This window comes from Ochotona curzoniae, unplaced genomic scaffold (assembly GCF_017591425.1).
Source record: "Ochotona curzoniae isolate NIBS_2020 unplaced genomic scaffold, NIBS_Ocur_1.0 scaffold_1037, whole genome shotgun sequence".
Classification (NCBI taxonomy): domain Eukaryota; kingdom Metazoa; phylum Chordata; class Mammalia; order Lagomorpha; family Ochotonidae; genus Ochotona; species Ochotona curzoniae.
Genome location: NW_024467083.1, coordinates 13,153,630 through 13,179,405, shown reverse-complemented (window position 1 = coordinate 13,179,405; position 25,776 = coordinate 13,153,630). Strand labels below are relative to the sequence as shown.

Sequence of the window (25,776 nt, the reverse complement as noted above, 5' to 3'; positions counted from 1 at the left end):
TGAACCAGTGGAGGGAAATCCTTGTTTCTGTCTCTCCTTCCCTGAGTACATCTGCTTTTCCAGTGGAAATGAATGAATCTTTCTAAAAGAACAGTATTTCTCACAGTAAAAATTAATTTGCATTTCTGTGGATATGTGTGTGAATTTAAGATAGATAGATGATAGAGGTAGATGGCAGATCGAAGCTAAAGGTAAACGAAAGCCGATAAACCTGTATAGACAATTTTATTAAAGATTTTATTATATTATTAAAGTGCAAGTACCACCTTTAAGTATTATTTTTATTAGAATCACTAAATTAGGCAAGACTAAGGTTTTTTGTTTGTTTTTAAGAAAAGTCATTTGGTATCTAATTTCTACCCTCTGCTTACAATATAAAATTAACAGAATTTATTATTTTTAATAAAACATTTATTTGGTACTTTATGCATGAATTAAAATATATTTTACTTTTAAGCTTTCATTTCATATGTATTAGTATTAATAACCTGTTGGTTTTAATGTGGCTGAAAATGCATCCATTTTTTTCTCAAGTTGACTTGGTCTTATCATATATTCTCCTTTGCGATATAAGTGAATATTTGATGCCATTATTTTCTAGCCCATAGAAGCCTGAATAAAAGGTATAATGAGTCACTGAATTACAGTTGGATGTTTTAATATTAAATTTAATCTGAACCCAGCAATGACAAATATTCCATCCATTATAATACAAATGTAAATAACAGTATTTGCTTTTCATCATATTAAATATTATTACCAACTTAATTCTTCGGTCTGTTATCAGATCTGCAGTTTCTTTAAACTCCAATACAGCAGGGTTTGAGATTCAGATAAAAGCAAACACTCCAAAAGCATGGTACTGCAGGGAAAAATGTTTGATTGTATATTCAAGATGCTGACGATTGTATTACCCCGTTTTCCTTTTTACTTTATTACTTATGAATTATGTATTTCTCTAGGACTTTTTCAATTTACAGTTTCCTGAAAAGGAACTAGAAAATATGTATATCTGCTTTTAATATGCAGAGCTGATGTTTTTCATCTGTCTAAATTCTGAGGATTATTTATAACTGTTCTCAACATTATAACATTATTAATTACTATTTCTAGCTGGTGTAAATACAAAACTGACTTTGCTTGGCATATTTATGTTTAAAAGCAGTTTGTGGTAATATCATGAGCGATTATTAGCTTAGTGTAATTAATAACATCATCTGTAGCTTTTCCATAAATATCTATAGGCAGGGTTAAAACCTGCTTCCAATTACATTTTTGTTGGAATTACTTCCCCATTTTTCTGTCATCACATTCCAACATGGTATAATGCATTTGACATTTAACTTGTGATGACATGACCTCAAAAAATTCTGTGATTTTCCCCCATTTAATATTTGTGTTATTTCCTTTCAAATACACTAGTATTCAACATTAATTTCCTTCCTCAATTGATGATTGACAAAGTATTTCTGTTGAGACCAGAAAGAAGCTAAATACAATATTTTAGTTATGAAAGTACTAAATTGCTAATTTACATGTAGCACATATTTTATTTTAACGTAAATGAGACACTTAACTGTTCTGTTTTGCATACTTAATTGAAATTAGGATCTGATAACACAGGGCCCTATTTCTCCAACCTAAGTGAGCTTCTTACATTTTTCTCTGGTAAAATGTGGTATTTCACAAGAATAGTGTTTTTGTATGTCTTAATAATAATAATAATAATAAAAAGTTATTCTAAATGTCTGTAAATTCCTAAATTACTGTGAGAATTTGTAACAGGATTGATTTACGTAAGCTCTCGTTACACTGTCAGCTCTTAGCTCAACCGGATGATCAGTTCACTTGAAATCCTTGATTTTTAATAACTCTAATTGCAACAATTATTAAGAGAAAAAGGCCTTGCAAGAACTATGTTCTAAAATGATTTTAAAATATCAGTCACAAAATGTTGCTCTTTCTCTTTCCTATGTTCTTCACAGGAACCCTTCTGCCTCAATCTGGAAAATCGAAATCTGTCTTCCTTCACTTTCCTCCCTTCCTTTCTTATAGGAAAGGCAGATTTAGAGAAAGGAGCTATAGAAAGGTCTTCAGTTGGCTGGTTTAATCCCCTAGTGGCCGCAGTGGCTGGAGCTGAACTGATCCAAAACCAGAGGTGGGGAGCTTCTTCTATGTCTCCCATATAGGTGCAAGCTTTGAGCCGTCTCTGCTACTTTCCCAGGGTACAATCAGGCTACTTGGAAAGCAGAGCAGCATGGGAAGTAGAGCGGGGGCACATAAGTGATCCTGGCATGTGCAAGGCGAGGGCACAGATCCTAGGCTACCATGGTGGGCCCATCTACTTTCTGAAAGACAAGCCTTCTGTAGTAGTTTCCTAAATTGCCTTGATGTTCTTTTTGAAAGTTGTTTGTGCTGTTTCCCTGAGTATTTAACATCTTTGCCTTGCCTGTTTCTATCACTTAATCGGGTCAACTGTGATAAAATTTTAGACTTGGGACAAGAATTCAGTATATGAATCTCAGCTTTGAAAGTTAGCAATAAAGCAAGGCATCATCTTACAAGTGAAAAGGACAAATGGTTACTTCATCAGTATTGTAAAAGTGTAAGATGAATCACTAAGACAGTTTTTCAGATTTATTCCACTAGATAAGTACAAAAATCCTGGAATTAGGGGGTAGTCTGAGATAGTTCCTTTTCCTGGAATTGTAAGAACAAAACAATTGCAAGCACAGTATAGAAAATCGACCACAGACAAATCAAACTTCACTCTGGTAGTTTCAATTTAATATATACAACCATTTTAAATACAGTTTTTACTTAGTTAGATACAAAGATGTCTTAAATATATTCTACATTTATTTATATAGTTATTAAAGGTAAACTACCTGTAAAGTTTGAGAAGTTTTCTATTCTTTCTGAAAATATTATAATCTTTAAAGTTTCAGTTTAATAATCACATAAATTTATTTAGAATACTGAAAAAGTTAATGCTTCATTTTTAACTACTTTTGTGCTAAATAATTGCAAAACCAAACATTTCCTTTAGTGATAACAAAATTCTGAAACTCATATCTACTTTGTATGCTGCTATTGTTATTGTTATGTTATTACTATTTTTATTTTACAGGGACCTCCTGGCTTACCAGGTCTCAAAGGTGATCCCGGCTCCAAGGGTGAGAAGGTAAGAATAAAAATGTGATTTTACTTTGTTTTGATTTTGTTAAGCAAAAAGCAGAAAAAATTTTTACAAATTAAAACCACTTAAAGGACATCTCAGACATCACTTTTGCTACTCCAATAATAAGACCACTGTCAATCCTCTGATTCCTAAACATATTGAGGGAAGAAAAACTAGGCTGAATCGTGGAAAATGTGCTCCAGAATGGAATGTTATGTCTTCTCAGTATTTCCTCTTAGAAATTATACAGAGAAAGCATGTGGTTGTACTAAAGCAGCTATCTAGAAAATAAACAGATGGAGTGACAGTACGCTCATTTTTATATTTGCAAATGTTAAATTGCACGTTTTAACTCTGAAAAGTTTTTCGGATAATAATTTGATGTGCCAATATTTACACTGAGTTTTACCAAATCACAAAAATAAGTCTGATTTAAAGTATGATTAATATTTTTTAGGTAATTTTTAAATCCCATTGATCTTTTGAAAACTTTATATGCCTAAAGAATAAAATTAACTTCATATTAAATGAGATATTTATTAAAATAATAAGTTTGTGGCCATTAGTTACCTCTCACCACTTTTTTTTCCATTTTTTATTATTATTTTATGATACAGTTCTATAGCCCTGGAATTTCCCTTACTCCCTTTGTAAACCTTCCCTCCACCACTGATATCCCCTATATTATTACAATAACACAGCCTTTACAACCAGTCATAAGTCCATTACTATAGCCATTGACAGTGGAATACTGTGCAGCATCCTGTTGCCAAGATAGTTTCATTGGGAATTCATCTTTGTTTTGGAAGTAGAGATGTGTACTGAATTGTATCCTCATATCTGGATATGATCATCTCCATTACACAGTTATTATGCATCTCCTTAAATGAAAAGCCACCAAAAAAAAATCCACAGCAGGATAGAAAATAGAAATTTACAACACCATGAATTTAAATAACATGTTACTGAATAATGTGTAGCTGAAGAAATGAAAAAGAAAATAAAAAACTTTCTTGAAGAAAGTGATGTTATTGTATGACCTATGAATCAGTGAAGATTTTTATATGAGGAAAAAAAAAACATTTTGAAGAAATGAAAATGGAAACAAAAACATCAAAATTCATGAGATAGACTTTCCGCTGATCTTTTTGTTAGTGAGACGTGTCTCCTGTAAGCAACAGATATATGGGTTTTGTTTTTTGATCCATTGTACTAATCTATGACTTTGGATTTATGTATTTAATTCATTCACTTTCAGGGTTAATATGAATGGGTGATAATTTAGCCCTGACATTTTAGCAATGATTTGTTCGTTATTTGATTTAGTCTCCTGTTGTTATTTACTGGGATGTTCTTCAGAGTTGCCTTTGGCTTTGATGGGAGCTATTACTTTCTCTGTCAAGAGAACATCTCTATGTGTCATTCATAGGGCAGGTTTGAAAGACATAAACTGTTTTAACTTTTATTGTGGAAGAATTTTATTTTATTTTCAAAGACAAAGGAAAGCTTAGCTGAGTACATTATTATGGGCCGACATTTTTTTTTCCCTTTTAGAGTCTGGAATATGTCATTCCATTCTCTTCTGGCCAGTAGGGTTTCCTGTGAGAGGTCAGCTGTGAGTCTGATTGTCATTATTCTATATATCAGTTGATTTTTTTCATATGTAAAATTAAGGATCTTTTCCTTACATTCAACTGAAGAGAGCTTGTTTATCATGTATCGTGGTGACCATTGCTTTTGGTCAACCCTGTTGGGAGTTCTATGCCCGTCCTGTGTTCTGTTTCCCAGTTCTCTTTCCAGATTAACGACGTTTTCCTTTATTATTTCATTGAATATATTTTTAAACCGTGCTTATCATCCTACACCTTCTGGAACTCCCATAACTTGGATATTTGGCCTTTTAATAGTGTTCTCTAATTTGTAAATACTTTTCTTAGTTTGGTTCAATTCCTCTTCCAGCTTTTGCTTGTTTCACCATTGTGGCAAAAGATACCTTCTAATTCTAACATTCTTTCTTCTGCTCATTTATTCCATTATTGAGATTTCCCATTGAATTTTTAGTTTGCTTCATTGTTTCCTTCGTTTCTAATTTTTCTGCTTGATTTTGTTTCAGTATTGCTATTTCCTGTTTGGTATATTCCATAAATTTCTTGAGTTACTGTGCTTCTCCTTGTTGATCAGAAGGTTTATAACAAGTGTTTTCAAATACTTTATCCCCCATTTCCTCCATGTCTTCTTCAGTTAACTCTGAGGTTAACAAACATTTTTACTGCTTTGCAGAGAAGCCTTCAGTAATATTCATTGTGCCTTAGTCTTTTCTTCTGCTCTTGGTCATTGCACTTCTGATTAGCAGATTCTTCTCCTTGAGGAAGTTTTCCAAGAAGTTTTCTAAGTTTCATCCACAGGCCTCCAGTTTGGTATTACTTATTGTGTTTGGTACCCTGTTCTTTGTTTACAGTCACCTCTGCCACTCCCTCAAGCAAGTTTCATGCCTGGTCTCTCGTGTTAGGCTTTCCGTTTACTCCCCATAGCTGTAGCTCCTGACTCACCACCCTCAACATCCCATGATCCCATGGTGTGGCTGCACAGCTGACTGGACAACCTTTTCCCCCACTTACGGTTTAAACAGATCCAAGGATTAGGGGCACATTAGGTGTTCTAAATAATTATATTGTTATTGGTGGTTTTCTTGCTGAAACTTGTTGGCCATTATATCTGAGGGCCACCTGGACCTATTTTGACCCACAAGATGCCAAAGCTGGTATTATTTCCCCTGTGTGACCAATGCAATACACTGAGCTAGAAGTGAGTTTGCTCCCAGCTCAGCACATGTACAACTGACTGTGTCCCCCTAGTCTCAAAGCCTTTGACACACTACAAAATGGTGCCTCATATGCCACTGGGAGATTTCTTGATCTGCTGCCTGTTAGGCCTGGGGCTACTTGGACCTATTTTTGATGGAACCTATAGGATGCCACATTGGTACAATACATGGAGCCAGAAATAAGTTTTCTCCCAGCATAGCGCATGCATAAGCCTGTCACATAGCCTTTGCCTCTCTACACAAAATGGCACCCAATTCAGCTCTGGAAGGGCCTGGGCTGTGAAGTCCACCCGGCTGCCTGCTTGGGGTCAGCTGTTCTGTCTCTGCTCCTGGTCAAATTCAACAAATCAGCAGGATGAGCAGTTCTCTGCGTGGGTTTATTGCCTGAGCTCCCAGTGAACTACTCTTCCGACCTGGTTGCTGGTGGAGCTCAGGTCGCTGCTCACTGACTGCCGTTGGATTATCTGGTCATTGCAATATTACACTGTTGTTTCCACTGCTTTACCATGTCTGTCAGTCTCCAGGTGCCCCTCTAGTGAGCTGGTCCTCTGCTATTTGCCAAAATGTGCCCTCTCTGCTTCATCCTGGCTAATGAGTCTCTGTTTAAACATGCCCTTACCCTATTTCACTATCTAAATTCTCTCTATGTTAGTGCTATTCATTATGGTCATTATTGTCTTTATAAATGAGTAAGTTCATTAAATAAAGCTCCAAAATATATTTTCTAGAAAAAAATTTTCTTTATTAAAGGGTTCAAGTTAGATGAATGAATTTGGCATCTATGCTGTGTTCATCAAGGATATTCTAATCTTTTTTTATATACTTGTGATTTTTTTCAGATTTAATGAACAAGTATTTTGTCACAAATTTAGTGATGGTTACAATCTGTATATTAATAAAGTTTCTTTCCTCTTTCTCCTAAAGGGTCATCCTGGTTTGATTGGCTTAATTGGTCCTCCAGGGGAGCAAGGAGAAAAGGGTGACCGAGGACTCCCTGGAACCCAAGGGTCTCCAGGAGCAAAGGGTGATGGGGTAAGGGTGGAAATGCTCTGTCTGTCTCCTATCCAATAGTACACACACTCAGGCTAATGATAATAAAGATGGAAGCACCAATTTACACTAATTTAGAGTACTTTATTTTAATCTGCTTTACTCAAGTGTGTTTTCAAAGGTTTTTGTTTTTAGTGCAAATTAAAATTTCTATATTAAAATCATAATGATTACTGTTCCATTTTATGTACTCAACATTATTGAATCCAATCAAAATTTTATCATAAGGATTTTAAGGATAATTTGAAAAGATCTGTAAAAAGTACAGATATCATATAAGGGTTTATACACTTTCAGGAAATGGGAAAAATCCAATTTTTACAAAAAAACCCACTTTTCTTAGATGATAAATGGAAGATGTTTAGGCTAGTAAATGCTTTCAAGCTTTCTAAATTTTGTTTAATAAAACTTTCTTCTACTGTGCTTGGAAGGCAGCAGATAATGACCCAAGTACATGGCTGTCTGCCTTCCTCTGAGAGATCCATATGGAATTCACTGAGTTACTACACAGAAAAGCTCTGTCTGTTTCTCTCTTTTTCTCTCTCTTTGTCTCTCACTATGCCTTTCAAATGATAAGAATGAACAATAAATTTGACAGAAAGATAAAATGGATGATTCTTATTCTAGGGGATCCCAGGTCCTGCTGGTCCCATTGGTCCACCTGGTCCTCCTGGCCTACCAGTGAGTAGAAAAGAAAATGTTTTTGTTTGCTTGAATTAAGTGAAAAGTACTCTTAAGAGGAACAAATACTTCTGATTTTTATACACGTCTGTCCTTTGCTTTTCCTAGGGTCCCCAAGGACCAAAGGGTAATAAAGGCTCCACTGTAAGTACTTTTCCTTTTGATATTTTTGTGTTTTTAATTGTTATTAATACTGTCATTATTATTATTCGTATTTTCCATGATATAGTTTTGAAGGTATAGGGATTCCTCCCTCCCTCTCTGCTTCGTCCTTCCCCTTTTTCCCATGCCAGCATTTTCCCTCATGTTATTGTGGTACCATAGTCTTTGAGTAGCAGTGAAGCTTTCAACTGAGTCTATTCAAATATCTTATTCTCTATGTCCTGTTCCTTGTTTGCAACAGGGACCTGCTGGCCAGAAGGGTGATAGTGGTCTTCCAGGGCCTCCTGGGCCTCCGGTAAGTACATGATAACAAGAATAATGCGCTGCCCTGGCGTGGCAGCCAAGTGGCTAAAGTCCTTGTCTTGCCTTGCGTGTGCCAAGATTCTATATGGATGCTGCTCCTAATCCCGTATGCCCTGTGACTGATCTCCAGCCCTTGTGGGCTCTTGGAGAGTGAATCAATGGATAGAAAATCTTCATCTCTGCATATCTGACTTTCCAATAAAGATAAAACAAAAAAAAAGAATAATGTGCTGGTAATTCTCATCCGGAGTGAGCTAATTACTTCTCTGAATGTGTAAGAGTAATGAAAAAGTATTTTCTGCCAAGAGTGCTGATTTTATGAGAAATGATAACTATACCATTTAGGTAATCATATCTACATGTAAAACCTTAATCATTTAATTGACCTCTATTTAAAGATAAAGATTCTTCAAATAATATTATACTTTTTAATTAGTTTTTTTTTTCAAGAAAATCACATACTATTTGATCACATTTTAATAAAAGTAATTGCATGCCATGAAGATATATCTTCACTGATTTTAGGAACAAATACAAATTCAGAAGCTTGGTAATATTTTTCCTAGTGTATAAATGAGAATTTTAAAGTATTAACAATGATGCCACTTATAAATACTGACACTTTCCAGGCCTTACACAATTATTACATGATAGAATGAAAATGTAGCTCAATGTGAAAGATTTAACCTCTTTTCTTGAGCTAAGATGTGTCCATTGGTTTGCTGTGTGTGCCATAATGGCTCAACAGAAGTGAATAGTTCAGTTTGGGAATCTGGAGCTCTGGTTGGAGATTTCAGCACAGGTTGTTAGTTCCTTTTGAGGGATGAGATTTTTTTTTTCAGGCTTTTTGCCTGGGCTTGTAGATAGCTGTCTTTCTCTTTGTCTGTTTAGATTGTCTTCCTACTATAACTAGATTATCTCTTTTTAAAAAGTGGAGCAAGTTATACTGTATGTGCTCATTTTTTAAAACAACTGTGTCATCACTGAGCTATTTCCACGTAAGATTACATTATGAGGTCCTGAAGTTAACAAGGTCAAATATGCATTCTGCGAAAAGAAATTTATTCAAGAACAATATTGTTTAACTTAGTTGTAGTTCTAATCACACATATTTAAAAAAAAAAAGTTCTGGCTGCATTTATTGTAAGTTTGTGAATCCATAAAGACTTGAGCCATACCATATTTGAGTCTTTTTGAGTCTTTTTTTTTTTCCCTTAGAAAGGTCAGCATTTCATAAGATAAACCATCAGGTGTAATCAATGACTTGTTAGATAATGCAGAGGCATCAGCATTCTGTTTTAATCCTCAGAGATTTTAAAATTTATTGTTGGAGAGGCTGTGCTATGGCAGAGCAAGAGAAACAGCAGCTTGCAATAGTAAGCATCCACACTGGCGTGCGGGCCCCAGTCCTGATTGCTCTGCTTTTCAATCTAGCTTCTTCGTAGAATGCACCTGGGAAAGCAGCAAATGCTGGCCGTAGGACTTGGGCACCTGCTACATGTTTGGGAGACAGGATTGGCTTCTCAAGTCTCAACTTTAGAGTGAAATAGTGAATGGAAGATCTCTCTCTCTTTATATTTCTATCTTGTTTATTCTTTTCCCCTATTAATTTTATCTTTTAAATATTAAAAAGCTTAGTGGAAGGGATATAATATGTAAAAGAAAACTAATTAACTAAAGTGTAATATATATGTAACATGTCCACTCAAACTAATGTAAACATCTATAAATAAAGGGTTATAAATGATCTGACTTGTGCAGCTACATGTGTACTTGTTTCTCTTTAAAATAGATTACAAAGGTCATAAACATACCAGGAAAATGTATCAGATCTATGAAAAACTGAGCAAATTGTAATTTCTCATAGTAAGAACATGATCAGAAATACTTAGTATCTGAAGAATATTGAACATTATCTCACATTCTCTCTTTTAACAGGGTCCACCTGGTGAAGTCATTCAGCCTTTACCCATCTTGTCACCTAAGAAAACAAGAAGACACACCGAAGGCATGCAAGCAGATGCACACGATAATATTCTTGATTACTCAGATGGGATGGAGGAAATATTTGGTTCTCTTAATTCTTTGAAACAAGACATTGAACATATGAAGTTTCCAATGGGTACCCAGACCAATCCAGCTCGAACTTGCAAAGACTTGCAGCTCAGCCATCCTGACTTCCCAGACGGTATGTTGGTAACACAGGCTAAATCAAGTACATGAAACTTCTAAGTTACTGAAGTGAGATATCATCTTGTTAATTCAAGTCAAATATTTAACATACTCTTAAGTAAAGTGACATGAGCAATGTATACTGTAATATCTGCTTTGGAAAATCCTTGTCTATTATACAAGGCTTCATTAGATCATAACAAAGTTATTTGGGGATTATTATAGATAACACAATGTACTTTGTCTTATAAAAAACGAGCAGAACATAAGTATTATGTATTCACAATATGTGCCTATTGCTAAACAACTATTACTAAAGTGTTAACTTTTATTACATTAGTATTAATGCTTTACATCAACATGATTACATTATTGTCATCAAATAATACCAATGAATATGACCATAGCTTTATATTTATGTGAATAACATGGATATGATTAAATAGCTTAACTGATTAATGTGATTTTTGATTTGATGAATAGAATACTAAGGAGTCATGATTGCATGTAGAAACATTCAATATTTGTTAGTCTTTTTAATAGCAAGAATGGTGAGCAGTTTACTTGGCACTAAAAATCAGGATAACTTATTATATCCACAGTTTTTACAAAATCTTTTGCATACCTATTGTCCTTAAAAGAAACAGTTTCAAATATTCTTTCTTAAAGAGTTATTTGCTTGTTTGAAATGCAGTGTTACAGAGAGGGAGAAAGAGAGCAAGAAAGGGAGAGAAAGAGGTCTTTCCTCTACTGTTTCATTCCTCAAATGGCTGGAATGTCTGGATCTAGGACAAGCCAAAACCAGCAACCAGGAGATTCTTTCTAGTCTCCCACATTGGTGGCAAGGGACCAAAGCCTTGGGTCATCTGCTGCTTATGTATCTGCAATAGCAGGGAGGTGGGTCAGAAATAGAGCAACCAGCTCTATACAGGCTGTAGGCACAGCAAGTGACCATTTAGCCTTCTATGCCACAGGGCTGACTGCCTAGGTATCCTTAGTTGATTAAGAATATAGTTAAGAGCCATTATTATCTGACTTTAAATCTCCCACTTTATATGAATTATTTTGCTTCCCCATTTACTCATATGAAAATAATATTTTGCACTGAGTCCCATAACAAATGTTATAATGGAGATTAAAATAGCTTAATACACGAGAAACATTTAATGTAACTCAGAAACAGCTCTGTAAAAAAAAAAAAAGTCATGAAATCTAATCCTAATCAAGCCCAACCTGTTAAAAAATAAAAACAGAGGTAGCTATTAAAGATTCTATGTAAATTACTATCCTCACTTTAAATGTTTATATTTATTTGGAAAAGATATGCTAGTTGAGAGATTTGCAAGGAGATTCCTACATTTAACTGGCATTATGTAAACGGATTTTAGATCTTTCAAAGTTGAACTTTTGTTCAACTTTAGTTGGAACCTGTGATAGTCTTCTCCTATACCAGAGTGTAAATGTACTTATTAGACAACCAACAAATCCTACCAAGTTCATATAGCATTGAAGCAAAAATACACAGACCATAATATTTATGTGATATAATGATCATACATTATACACGAATGAAGGTAAATATATTTTAAAAGCCAAATATAAAAAAGGGCAACATGTACTGAATTATATAGCAAAATATGATTCTTTACAGTCTGAGCAATCACAGAAAGGGTTACCAATTTCAGGAGAGATGAGCTCATGGTGAACTATGGTTCCCAGGTTTTTCTGTTTAATAATTATCCCTAATATTTCTTAAGTGTGCTAATTAGTTCATCATCATTAAATTATTTTAACAATGCTGTGTAATTTCACAGATGTATAGATAAAAGATTGCCCTCTAGCTACTTGATATGTGGTAGTGGAGACAGGAAAAATACTTAAAATAGCATGTTAGGACATGATTTCATTTAAAAAATTTCCTGAATGTTTAAGTCATCCAAAGATCATTTTGTTCTGGATGAGTTGCATGTTCCTATTGGAGGAAGTGGCATTTAAGTTGAATCCTTAGAAAGTCAGCCATGCTAGGAATCATCAGGGTGTTGCAGGCAAAACATGTGGACTATTTTCAAAGCTTTAAAGAAAGACAGCATATTGGTGTATTCAAAAAAACTGAAAAAATTGAGACAAACTAGAGGAAAGATCATTTTTAACTACTTAAATTGTACTGTAGTATTAAAACACCATAAAAGAGATCTATTAATACTCATGTATGTAATATATGATTTTTATATCACTGCATTTATGTATGTTATATTTTCTACAATGTCCAGGTGAATACTGGATTGATCCTAACCAAGGTTGTTCAGGAGATTCCTTCAAAGTTTACTGTAATTTCACATCTGGTGGTGAGACTTGCATTTATCCTGACAAAAAATCTGAAGGCGTAAGTACCAGTCTGTTTTGATGGTGAATGTTGCTGATTCTCATCATATTTTTGAAATATTGTAATCAACAGAAAAATTATACTGTCACATTTTCAGTTACAGGCTTTTTATACAGGGTAATTAAACCATACTATTTGCATAAATATGTAGAAACACCAAAGTGATACACAGAGTTAACAATGACATCTTTCATTTTCCTAAATGTTTTCTTCAATACCTGCTAGTTTTCTAATATCCCAGGGCTTTCTATGAAGTGGCACAGCTGAATTTCAAATTTCACTGCATGGATAACATTCTTTTGCTCAGTTGTCACATGGTAGAAATCACAGCTGCCTTTTTTTAACTCAAAATGCCCAACTTGAAAAGGAATTAATCTTATTTATATAATATTCTGTATTTTTATACTTTAAAATCCTTATTCTCTGTTTTTATTTTCACTTAACGATATCAATACACTTGAGTTCCTACTTTCAAACTCAATACCAATCATTAATATAAGGAATAATTTTTCATTGGTATGATTATATTTTTCAATTATTTTGTAAGTAGAACATTTGCCCTTTTTTGTATTCATGCAAAAAATTTCTTTCTTCTTATTAAATTATGTGGCCATTCAAAGGCACCCAAAGGCAAAGTACAGTAACATTATGTGTGGGTAATCTTTCTTGGAGAAAAGTTTGTGAGTTGAGAGTGGACAGCAGGGTGGACACAAAGCCTCTCCAAATCTCCCAAGCCCATTCAGCATGTGGAGAAGCACAACGTAACTTACTGTAAATGTCAGATAAGTCTGGGAAACCAGAAGAAAAATATCTCCACTCTCATTAATTACTCAAATCCTCTGCATTGAGCCTAATAAATACTCATTTATTGCTGATTGCTACAATGTAAAATAATGGGTGGAATCCTTAAAAAATTCCAGATATTCCTCCCAGGAGAGGACAGTTAGTCCTGCTTCCTACAAATGATTTCTGAATTCTTCCTCAGGTTCTGGAGTTTTGGGTTGAATATTTTCAAATAACTTCCTTTGGCTAGTGGAAGACCGATTGTTCAGGCCAGAGCTGCTAATGATGGTGGCATTTTTAGGATTTCCTGCGTATGGAGCTACTTAAAAAATCCTGCCAGTTAGCAAAAGGCTCTGCCGAACTTCCTGGTAGCATTCAATGTGTCTTAATAGCTTGATTCTTCTCCCCATCCCTTTTCATTTTGAACCACTAAAGCAAAAGAAAATGAGGAATCAGTCTTCACTACATGAGATTTACAAGATCCATTTCTGATTTTGCTCCTTATATACTTTTGTTTAATCCAAAGTAGACACAATTTTGACCATTCTTTCAGTAAATTTAACAGTCATCAAAATGTTTAAAAACAATACTGTGTTTAATTTTCACTTATTTTTTAATTACCTATCCCTTTGCAACAGGTAAGGATTTCATCATGGCCAAAGGAAACACCAGGAAGTTGGTTTAGCGAATTTAAGAGAGGAAAATTGGTAAGTTATTACCATAATATGAAATGGTTTATCTGGAACTCCCTAAGCAAGTCTAAGCCGTTTATCTCTAGTTCCTAACTGTGAACATATATATTATACCACACAAGACTTCATGCGTTCGTAGGTTTGCAGCATCTAAAATGTCATATACCATGGTGATATCTTAAAAGAGTCCAAATTTTATATCCTAGTAAATGGAAACATAAGTTTCTTAAAAATGCAATCACATAAAGTACCTGAGTAAGACATCATAATATAGATGATGTTAGAAACATTAGGTGTAAAGAATGTAATATGTATTTAACATATTTGACTCCTACCGTTTCATTCTCTGTTTTTTTTTTTTTTTTTTAAAGATTTATTTTTTATTATTTTTTCATTGGAAAGGCAGATATACAGAGAGGAGAGACAGAGAGGAAGATCTTCCGTCCGATGATTCACTCCCCAAGTGAGCGCAACGGGCCGATACTATGCCGATCCGAAGCCAGGAGCCTCTTCCGGGTCTCCCACGCGGGCGCAGGTTCCCAAAGCTTTGGGCCGTCCTCAACTGCTTTCCCAGGCCACAGGCAGGGAGCTGGAAGGGAAGCGGGGCTGCCGGGATTAGAACCGGCGCCCATATGGGATCCCGGGCGTGCAAGGCGAGGACCTTTAACCACTTGCGCCACCGCGCCGGGCCCCATTCTCTGTTTGTTGAAGGCCTACTTATCCTTTGTTCTGCATTTCAAAGAACTTTTGGAATGTGCCATCTTTTACTTTGAATTTTTTAGTTGGAAATACTATATTCCTACATATCCATCAGCTCAATTTCGTAATCTTCAGTTATTTTACACAAGATGCTGAAACTAAATTTAAAAGTTTTTAAGTAGATGTGTTTAATTATTTTAACTATAATTTATTCACATTAAGATCATTAGTCAACTGCTTGACCTTCCTTCCAAAACACTATATGCCACTGTTAAAATGTTGCACAGAAACCCATAAACGTATGCAAAGAATACATATTAATATAAGAACCTGTTATCCTCCATTGATGACTAAGTTATTTTGTCTGAACAAACTATAAACTATAAACTAATGGCTTTAATGCAATTTTAATTACTAATATGCTGAGTCCACATATTAATTATCTGTGTTCCATTCCAGTTCATGAATTAACATGTACTAGTAAAACTCCATATCTTTTAATTTTTGCTTTGTTGTATTTGTCTTTGAGTTCATTTGCCAGCTTCTCAAAAACCCTCATCATCTGACTTATTTATAAATAATAATTAAAATAAGAGGAAAGTAACAGATTAGTACATTTTCCTTAAATTAATTTACAATTTAAGTTAATCTCAGATGTTTTAAAAATTTAAGACAATATTTTCTACCTAAACCTGAATGTTTCATTTATATCCAATAATACAGTTAACTAAACTTAACAAAAAAGAAGTTCTTTATATCTTTCAACCAAGACCACTGCTGTTATTATGTAGTAAATATTGATTCATTCACTTATGTCATATGAGACATTGTGTTCACTGTTAGCAATAGAATGATACATATGTACGTTATCTAAAAACAGGCATATCTGTGTGGAAAACCAAAAGAGCCAAACCAACATAGAAGACTATTTTATTTAAAAAAAAAAATATATATATATATATGTAAAAGGAGAAACATAATTAAGGCTTAGGCAGGGTGTCAGCGGTGCTGCAGTAGGTGAGTTGCTGCCTGGGCATCTACATCCCCTTTAGGAGTGCCTGGTTTAGGTTCTAGCTTGTAGGCTTCTTGCAAGCTTGCTGCTGCTCTGTGCCAGGACAAGCAAAAGATAATGGCTCTAGTACATGGGTTTCTGCCATCCAGCAGAGTTCTAGGATTTTGGCTTCAACCTGACTCACACTCCCTGGCTCTTTCTTATCACCATTAGAGGTATGAATCAGGAACTAGATCACTGTTTCTGAATCTTTTTCTCTGTGTTTTGAGTAAAGTGAAAAAAAAATTTAAAAAATTAAACAGTGTTTTCTGCAATTGATATGGATTACAAAATTTTTTAGTGGAGCAGTGGCCTGGCATGACAGCCTAGTAGTTCAATTCCTCACTAGCACATGCCAGAATCCCAAGCTGCTCTGCTTCCCGTCCAGCTCCCTGCTGTGGCCTGGGAAAGCTGTTGAGGATGTCCCAAAAACTTGAGATCTGCACCCACATTGGAGACCTGCACGATGCTCCTGGCTCCTGGCTTCAGACCAGATCAGCTCCTGCTATCATGGCCACTTGGGGAGTGAATCACTGGATGGAAGAACTCCTTCTCTGTCACTCTTCCTCTGTATATCTGACTTTCCAATAAAACTTTTTTAAAACATTGAGAGGAGCCGACAAAAAAAAAAAAAACCCATAAAAACAGTTCACAGGTCAGACACAGCAGCCTAGTGGAAAATCATCGCCCGGTGTGTCTGGGATCCCATGTGGGTGCCAGTTCTAATCCAGGTCACCACTCTTCCCATCCAACTCCCTGCTATGGCCTGGGAAAGCAGTAGAGGGCAGCCCAAAGCAGTAGAAGACTCTGCACCTGTGTAGTAGACCAAGAAGCGACTCCGGGATCCTGCCTTTGGATTGGTGCAGCTCCAGTCATTGTGGCTGCTTGAGGAGTCAATCAAGGGACTGAAGATCTTCCTCTTTTTCTCTCCTCCTCTATGTATAACTAACTTTACAATGAAAAATCATTCATTCAATCAATCAATCAATCAATCAATCAATCATCCCTGGATCTTGTGATCCCAAATGCATCATTTATTTTAACCTTAGCTTAAAATGCATCCATTAGCTCATCTACATGCTTCTTGAATCATAGTTCACTGTGGGAAATGATTCTCTCTTGATTGTATAGAAGAGGCCAAGCCTTTATGTGCCTTTTCATTCTTGTATTTCCAGCTTTCATATGTGGATGTTGAAGGCAATTCCATTAATATGGTACAAATGACATTCCTGAAACTGCTGACTGCCTCTGCTCGGCAGAATTTCACCTACCACTGTCATCAGTCAGCAGCCTGGTATGACGCAACGTCAGGAAGTTACGACAAAGCACTTCGGTTCCTGGGATCGAATGATGAGGAGATGTCCTATGACAACAACCCTTACATCAAAGCGTTGTCTGATAGCTGTGCAGTGAGTATAACCTTGACTTTTTCCTACAGAGGTGAGAGACAGCATGCAGCTGTATCAGTGTGGCCACTCAAACCAGTTTTGTCTCTTGAAATGGTGTCAGCTACGATTAAGATTTGATGCTTAACACTGACATATGGAAAAAGCAGAAATTTAGGAACAACTAATGTAGTTGCAACAGTCAACACAGAAAATGTAAAACTAAAAATGATATCACAGCCAGACTTATCACATACATAGTGACAATTTCTATTTTTATTCTCTGCTTTATTATCCTCTTACTTCGACTCAGAAGTTCACAAAAAAATGTTTTAAAAACATTAAGCAATTGTATATTTCTGCTTACTTTCGCAGTCCAAAAAAGGATATGGGAAGACTGTGATTGAAATCAACACACCGAAAATTGACCAAGTACCTATTATTGATGTAATGATCAATGACTTTGGTGATCAGAATCAGAAGTTTGGATTTGAAGTTAGTGCTGTTTGCTTTCTTGGCTAAGATTAGAACCAAGAATATGTGAAATCACCAGAAAATATGCCTTGGTGCTGCCAACCCGTTTTTACACCACATGCAAGTTTTGAATAAAGATGGTATGAAAACATCGTGCTGCATAAGCATGTACCAGTTGGGAAATACTGATCCCCATGAGGGGGCAGAATCACATGACAAAAGTGTTAAATATCAGAAAAGCATTTCATACCGTGTGGCTGAGATGGAAAGAGCTGATTCTTGATACCCAGTTCTCATCTATTTTTCCTATTTGGATTTCTTTGGTGCTGTAGAAGAAAAAAAAAAAAGAGAGAAAAATATATATTCATAAAAAATATGGTGCTCATTCCCGTTCATCCAGGATGTGCTAACATAGTGTGTTTCATAAATTGTAATTATTGTATGTACAGTTCTATACTGTTCCCCATGTGTCCACTTGCAAAACTTGCACATGTCTATGAATTCCATCTGACTTTAATTTTATGACAGTTGCAGAATTATGATGGCAATAAATATATTTCCTATGAAAAATAAAATTGTAATTTCTGATGGCTCTAATTCTCTTTCTTTGATTAATAATAAAATGCCTTTGTATGTATTGATCTTGAAGAGTTCAATTCTTTGATGTCGTCAACAAATTTATCAGAGGGCAAAAACTGGAAGACGTCAGAAGCACACTTTGACCAACTCTCCACTGCTGACAGTAACTTTGGTGAATTGCAGCCAAAAATAGCAGGCGTTTTTGATGCTTTATTCAATGCCATACCTCAAAGTTTTCTTCTCAGAATTCAGGATTTCACAGCATACTTGTATATATGGAAGACAAGCAAGTCTATATTTTTGCAACAGGAAAATATATGTGAGAAACTGTTGTAGCACATCAATGCCTCAATCAAGCAAACAATTGTATGCATATTTTTTCTACCTTATAGCATTGTTTTCAGTGTGCTTCATCAGTACAGGTTAATATTAAACATGGAAACTAAGCAATTATTTATGGCTTTGTGCAATGCTAGAATTTTAATCAAGCACTTGAATTTTATCCTAAGTTGCATATTATATATTAGTCCTGTATTACTTTTTTGCCCAACAAAATTTTTTTTTTAATTTCTAGATAACTACATCCATCATTTGACCAACATAATTGACAAATAGCATATGGTGGGCTGCTCATTTAACTGTACTTATTTTAAAATCATACTTATTCAAAACAATCAAAACCTTTTCTCCCACTGAGGTATTTTCTATCTATAGTTTGAAATAGTAGCAAAATTTAAAAATTATAAACTGAACTTTGTATCTATTTTAAGTAATATATGTAAGACTTGAAAATAAATGTTTTATTATTTCTTATTTGAAGTGTTAAATTGATACCAGATTCTACTGGAACATTTTCAACTGATAATTTATCACAAAAGAACATACCTGTACTATTGAAATTAAAACTTGAATATTTGTCATTAAGAATTTCTTTTATTTTTGAAATAAAGTTTGTAAATTTGCTTTCAAAAAGGGAAATATGAATCTTATAAATAAACTCAAGTCTTGTCTACCTGGATTGGTCATTCTCTTTCTTAAGTAGCTTCAAAATAATTCTTTGTTGCAGAAGAGGCTTTTAATTCTCATTCTTGACCATCCAGATTACAACACCTCACACTTTTGCCTTAGCATTCTACCCTTCAGAGAAATTATCCTTAAATTTCCCATATGTATAAAAATGGTAAACGACGCCTGTAATGGAATAAAAAAACTTTCAAATTCAAAAAGACACTATTTTTTAAAGATTTATTTTTATTATTTTTTTATTGGAAAGGTGGATATACAGAGAGGAGAGACAGAGAGGAAGATCTTCCATCCGATGATTCACTCCCCAAGTGAGCACAACGGCCGATGCTGTGTCGATCCGAAGCCAGGAGCCTATTCTGGATCTCCCACGCGGGTGCAAGGTCCCAAAGCTTTGGGCTGTCCTCGACTGCTTTCCCGGGCCACAGGCAGGGAGCTGGAAGGGAAGAGGGGCTGCTGGGATAGAACTGACGCCCATATGGGATCCCGGGCATGCAAGGTGAGGACCTTAACCACTGCACCACCGCGCTGGGCCCAAGACACTATTTTGTAAAGATTTATTTATTTTTATTGGAAAAGCACATCTGATTTATAGAGAGAAGGAGAGACAAAAAGAAAGATTTTCCAAACCCTGGTTCATCTCCCAAATGGCCTCAGTGGCTGGGGCTGAGCTGATCCAAAGCCAAGAGCCAGGAGCTTACTCTGGGTCTCCCATGTGGGTGCAAGGTCCTGGGCTTTGGGTAATATGCTGCTGCTTTTCCCAGCCATCACCAGCGATCTGACACAAACCAGTGCCTATATGGGATTCTGGCGCTTGCAAGGTGAGAATTAACCCATTGAGCCACTGCACCAGGCCCCAAACAGACACTTTTATAATTAAGTACTACACAGGTATAAAGAGGGTTTCATGTGTCCGGCAATAAGAATATTCTGCATAGCAGCATATATCAGGGATACTGTTCTGTTTTTCTGTTTAAGCAACAATAACAAAAACCCTGCAAAACCATACACTTACCACTCAGCATAATAAATGAACGGGTCATTAAAATTTCCCTGCATTTATATTCCTTTTTCATATGGAAATGGTCTTCTGAATGACATTGAATAATTTTTCTCCCCTAAGACTCATTTAATATATGCAAAGAAAAGCTCAGTGGAATAGAAAAAAGTTACATGACATTTTAGTACTGGGCCCAGCATGTGTAAGTTATTGAATTGAAAAATATGGAGAAAAATTTTAACTTTGCAAGCAGGCAGATCTTAGACTTGATTTTTATAGCATCATGCCTGTTTAAGGAAATCAAAAAAAGGTACTAAAGTGAAAGGAATGAGGAAAAATTTTACAAAAATATTATCTTTTCTTAAAATTGGAGTCATGTAAAAATATCAGAAAAAGTAAGAAAATATTGATGATTCTTAACTTTGAAAGTGTTCATGAAGTATGATTCTTTTTAAATTTTTACTACAATCACTTTATGTGCATCTTTCTAGAGAGACCCACAATTTATCTTTTCTTGAGTATTCTCATTTATTTTTGTTTTATTTGAAAAACAAAGATGGGAGAGGAGAGAGAATCTGTCATCCACTGGTTCAATCCCTAAATAGGTAGGTCGGGTGAAGCTGAAGCCAGGAATCCAGAGTTCAATCCACTTTTCCCACACAGGTGGCTAGGACACAGATACGTTGTATGTTCTCATTTGTTACTTCCCAGAGTGAGCATTATCTGTAATCAAGAATGGAGCTTAGACTTGAACCCAGGGCATTTTTTTAATGCAGTATGGGTCTTGCAAGAAGTGTCTTAACCACTGAGCAAAATGCCCACCCCTATAATTTATTTCTGACAGTTAAGTTTCTCTAATATGCTATAACCATGAATCTCTTATTGATTAGTATTCAATTTTTAGACTGTTTTGAAATTGACCAAAGTATCTACTACACTTCCTTGCTCATATATGGTAAACCTTCTGAGATGTTTATGGAGAAGCTTATGATACAAAATGTAATGCACTGATTCCTCCTTGCCAATAGATTTCACACTCTGGGTATCATGAAATACGTGCATTTCATGGTGCAAAAATCAGTCCTTAAGTGTTTTGGGCATTTTATTGGGCAGTAATATAAATACAGAAAGCAATTTCTACATTAAGATTGCTGGTATAAATTACACATAAAATGAACTGTACGCTATATAATTATTCCCAACATGCATTTTCATGCACACACCCAAAATGAATTTTACAATTTATTTTTCTCCTAACTTCTCCACCACTCAACACAAGAATGGAAATTAAAGAATCTGGACTAGTAAGAAAGTAGTTTTAACTAACCATGGGTAAAGTTTTACATTTTTTCAAATATTATCAATTATGTGATTATAAATGTGTATTTTTAGTGTAGCTCTCAGAGTCTTCAGGGAAACTCATGTAAGAGAAGTATTTTCAGTTTAATTTTGATATTATTAAACAATCGGCTGCATGCTTGATAAATGCAAAATATTGAGTTAATTAAGGACTTGACACACTGGAATATATGACTCCAGCGAATTATTGCCATCACTGTAGTTTAAGTTCTTTTGTGAAATGTAGCTAATACCACAGGACCACACTACTTCATAAAACTTTTAAAAAGTTTTAATTTTGGGACCTGGTGTGAAAGCCTAGTGGCTAAATCCTTGCCTTACATCCACCTGTATCCCATTTAAGTGCAGGTTCGTGTCCCGACAGGTCCACTTCCCATCCAGCATCCTGCTTAAGGCTTGCAAAAGCAATACAGAACAGCCAAAAGCCTTGGATGCAGCAACCATGTGAAGACCCAGAAAAAGCTCCTGGGTCCTGACTTTGCATGGGATCAGCTCTGGCCGTTGGGGCTATGTGGGCATTGAACCAGCAGATGGATCTTTCTGCTTCTCTCTGTAAATCTGATTTTATAATAAAAAATAAATAAATTTTTAAAAATTCTTTAATTAGAAATACAACATGCAAATTGCATGGTTATAGAGACCCCAGCTATTAGAAGCTTTACGGATGTTGTAAGCTATATCAAACAGGACTGGGAGACCCAGGAAGTTTAAGTTCATCACACAGTTTCATGCCTCTTTTCCTGTGCCAGGATGAGTTTTCTTCTCTAGAGGAATTAGTTGAGTCCTCTCAATTTTCATATTTTCTAGTGCCATATTTCTGTGTTAGCTATATGGTTGCTCACTACTCAGTGAGGTTTCAGCCCAAAGGTTCATAGTTTTCAAATTGATTCACAGTAAAATAGCTTGCAGGCTACTGTCCTGATTAAAGTGTTACAAGTTAAGTGTCAGCATATAACAATTCCTGTAGAATCTGGGTTTATTTTCTGTTTAGTGAATTATTCAGTATTTACCCAGGGACTGGGTGAAAACCAAAGTTGTAGACCCCTTGAAAAACCAAATGTTTCAGAAATGCTTCACATTACAGTTATTTAAACTTATCAGCAAAGTATCCCTACGCGGTATTTCTGTCTATATTATTATCTACATAAAATTAACAAAACACTCATCCGTTTTTAAAATTCCTTTTCATGCCTATTTGGAACTTAAGAAATAGGCCTTTTTTCTATAATGAAAAAGATTGCTTTTTATCAAAAGTGAAAATAAGAACTTCTTTGCCAGTAGCAGATCTTATTCTAATGACAATTTACAGCTCCTAAATTCATTCCATTTCCTAGCTCAATCACTGTCACATTAATACATTCAGTGTAAGACAAATGTTTGGCTACTATCTTTTTGTTGACAAAACAGTGTTTCTGGGGCATAATGGGGAAAAAACTTTAAATGACAAAGAAATTACTTACTGCTATGCAAGATAATCCAGGGTTTGAATTAATTAAAACAAACAAGATTTTAAGATGAATTTTAAAAAGAGAGACATATTTATTTTATTTATTGAAATACGGAGTAACAGATAGCAGGGAGACATAAGAAGAAAGACATCTCCCATATACTGGTTTACACCCTAAATGACCCTGGCTGGGCTGAGCCCAAAGCAGGAGCCCAAGCACTTTGAAAGTATTGAATAATAATTGTACTTATAGCTGCTATCTGTAGGATAAAATGAGGCCAGTATGTGCCCTAGCTGCTCCACTTCCATCTCTCTGCTATGGTCAAGGAAAAGCAACTGAAGATGTACAGGTGTCTGGGCCCCTGCCACCCATGGCAGAAGCCCTGATGAAGCTCCTGGCTCGTGGCTTTGGCCTGGGCTGGCACTGGCTGGCACTGGCTGTCACCACCATCCGGAGAGCCAGACAGTGACAAGGGGGTCTTTTCCTTTCTTTCTACCTTGCTCTCCCTCTAAGTCTGACTTCTAAAATAATCTTTTAAAAACATTTTAAAATTATTTTCAGAACTCTAATGTTCATATGTATGTAGCATAGCATTTCTTAATTCATTAAATAACATCATCTGGTCATATTAAATAAAAACATCTAGTTATTTCCACAACTATTGATATTTTCATATAACCATTAGAAGAGAAAATGGAAAAATGTGTGAACATTGGTAAAACCACAAAAGCCGAATTCAAAAAAATGAAAGCATTAAACCTGCAGCAATATATTTATCATGGGACTGTTCACGACAGTCAAGATATGGAAAAATAAAATGTACTGTGGGCAGAATTACCGAGCCTCTAAGGGAACAAAATCCTATTACTTGTGGCAAAATCAATGGAACTAGATGATATTATGTGAAGTGAGATAACCAATGTGTAAATTTCTTAGTATTTTAAAACATTTTTGAATATTATTCCTTGGCCACATCTTAAAGCAAGTTATATTACATATATACACATGTGTGTATGTCACATATGTGTATAATATATATAACCACAAATGACACACATATATGTGTGTTATATAAATATATATATTTATATGAGCAATATACAACTAGGACATACAGTTATAGTGACATTAACTTTGTCATCTGGAGTGGGTGTTAGGAAAGATGTTTAAGAAGCTGACTGAGGCAATTGCAGTCCAAGTTGGAGTATCTAAGTTTAATGCTTGGATCCAGCTCCTGCCTGTGGATGTCCTAGGAGGCAGCAGATAACAACTCAGGTAATTGCATGACTGCTATGATCTCTGGCTCCTGGCTTTGGCCTGCTCCAGCCCCAACTGGATGACACAAGTAAAGTTTAGTTTCCTATTTCTCTGTGATAGTGTTAAATAAAAAAAAAAAAATGGGCCTGTCGTGTTAGCATAGTGGTTAAAAATCCTCATCTTGCACGCGCCAGGATCCCGTATGGTGGCTGGTTCTAATCCTGGCAGCCCTGCTTTCCATCCAGTTCCCTGCCTGTGGCCTGAGAAAGCAGCTAAGGGTGGCCCAAAGCCTGGGGAACCTGTGCCCACGTGCGAGACTCGGAAGAGCTGCTGGCTCCTAGCTTCGGATTGGCGCAGCACTGGCCATTGCAGTCACTTGGGGAGTGAATCATCGGATGGAAGATCTTCCTCTCTGTCTCTCCTCCTCTGTTTATCTGACTTTGCAATAAAAAATAAATACATCTTTAAAAAAAGAAAATATGTAAAGCCTGGTGAAGGTGACTTACTCTGTAAAGTTGTTTGGGTATCCGGTGGTCTGACATTCTACTGAGAAATAGCTGGTTTTATCCTATTACAAACACACAGATTTTACCTAAAAATGTATTTATTTCAATGTTGTAGCCTATATTAAATTCAAAACATAAAATGGAGTCAGTGTTTGATGCACTGGCAAAAGGCATCACATTAGACAAACACATCTCATATAGAAGTGTCTCATTTCATCCTGGTTACTCAGTCTTGTCTTTAGCTTCCTGATAATTGGCATCCTTGGAGGCAGCAGGTGATGGTTCAAGTACTTGGTTCTGCCTCTTGGAAGGCTGGTCTGGAGTTGTGTGTTCCTTGCTCAGCCTGGACCTAAAGGGCACTTGGTGAGTGAAACACCAAATGAAAGATCTCCTTTGTCTGTTTCCCGAAGTGTCAAGCAACAATGAAAATAAATAAATGTTTACTAAGGAATAAATAAGTCAGTAAAACAATGTGAAAGCTTGCTGTTTGGGGCCTTGGTTTTTATATAAGGAACTGTATGCATTTGGTGGAAAAATAATTTGTTCAAAATTAAATTGAGACTATTTGGTGAAGTGATGTACATTTTATTGTACATTTCTTAGTGGAAAATATCTAAAAGTCTGTGAATCATGAAGTTTCAAGGCGTAGTGTGAGGATCAATGTTGCTTCAGCTGTTTCGTATTTTTTAAAATCACTGCTTGCGATTGGGAAAAAGTTTCACAGGTACTTTACTCTTGTCATAGAAATTAGTTATTTCCACATA

The 25,776-nt window shown here is 35.6% G+C and overlaps 1 protein-coding gene across 4 annotated transcripts in view; it reads left to right on the top strand.

Moving 5' to 3' along the window:
* COL11A1 (collagen type XI alpha 1 chain) overlaps nt 1-19,431 on the top strand; it is a 171,708-nt gene extending 152,277 nt beyond the window's left edge. For all 4 annotated transcript variants that reach the window (XM_040998298.1, XM_040998296.1, XM_040998299.1 and 1 more), the window contains 10 exons: nt 3,131-3,184; nt 6,930-7,037; nt 7,683-7,736; nt 7,845-7,880; nt 8,140-8,193; nt 10,140-10,389; nt 12,644-12,756; nt 14,178-14,246; nt 17,157-17,390; nt 17,742-19,431. In XM_040998298.1, coding sequence (XP_040854232.1) covers nt 3,131-3,184; nt 6,930-7,037; nt 7,683-7,736; nt 7,845-7,880; nt 8,140-8,193; nt 10,140-10,389; nt 12,644-12,756; nt 14,178-14,246; nt 17,157-17,390; nt 17,742-17,888 — 1,119 coding nt within the window. In that variant the 3' untranslated portion in view covers nt 17,889-19,431. The remainder of the gene's footprint in view (nt 1-3,130; nt 3,185-6,929; nt 7,038-7,682; nt 7,737-7,844; nt 7,881-8,139; nt 8,194-10,139; nt 10,390-12,643; nt 12,757-14,177; nt 14,247-17,156; nt 17,391-17,741) is intronic.
* The last annotated feature ends 6,345 nt before the right edge of the window (nt 19,432-25,776 follow it).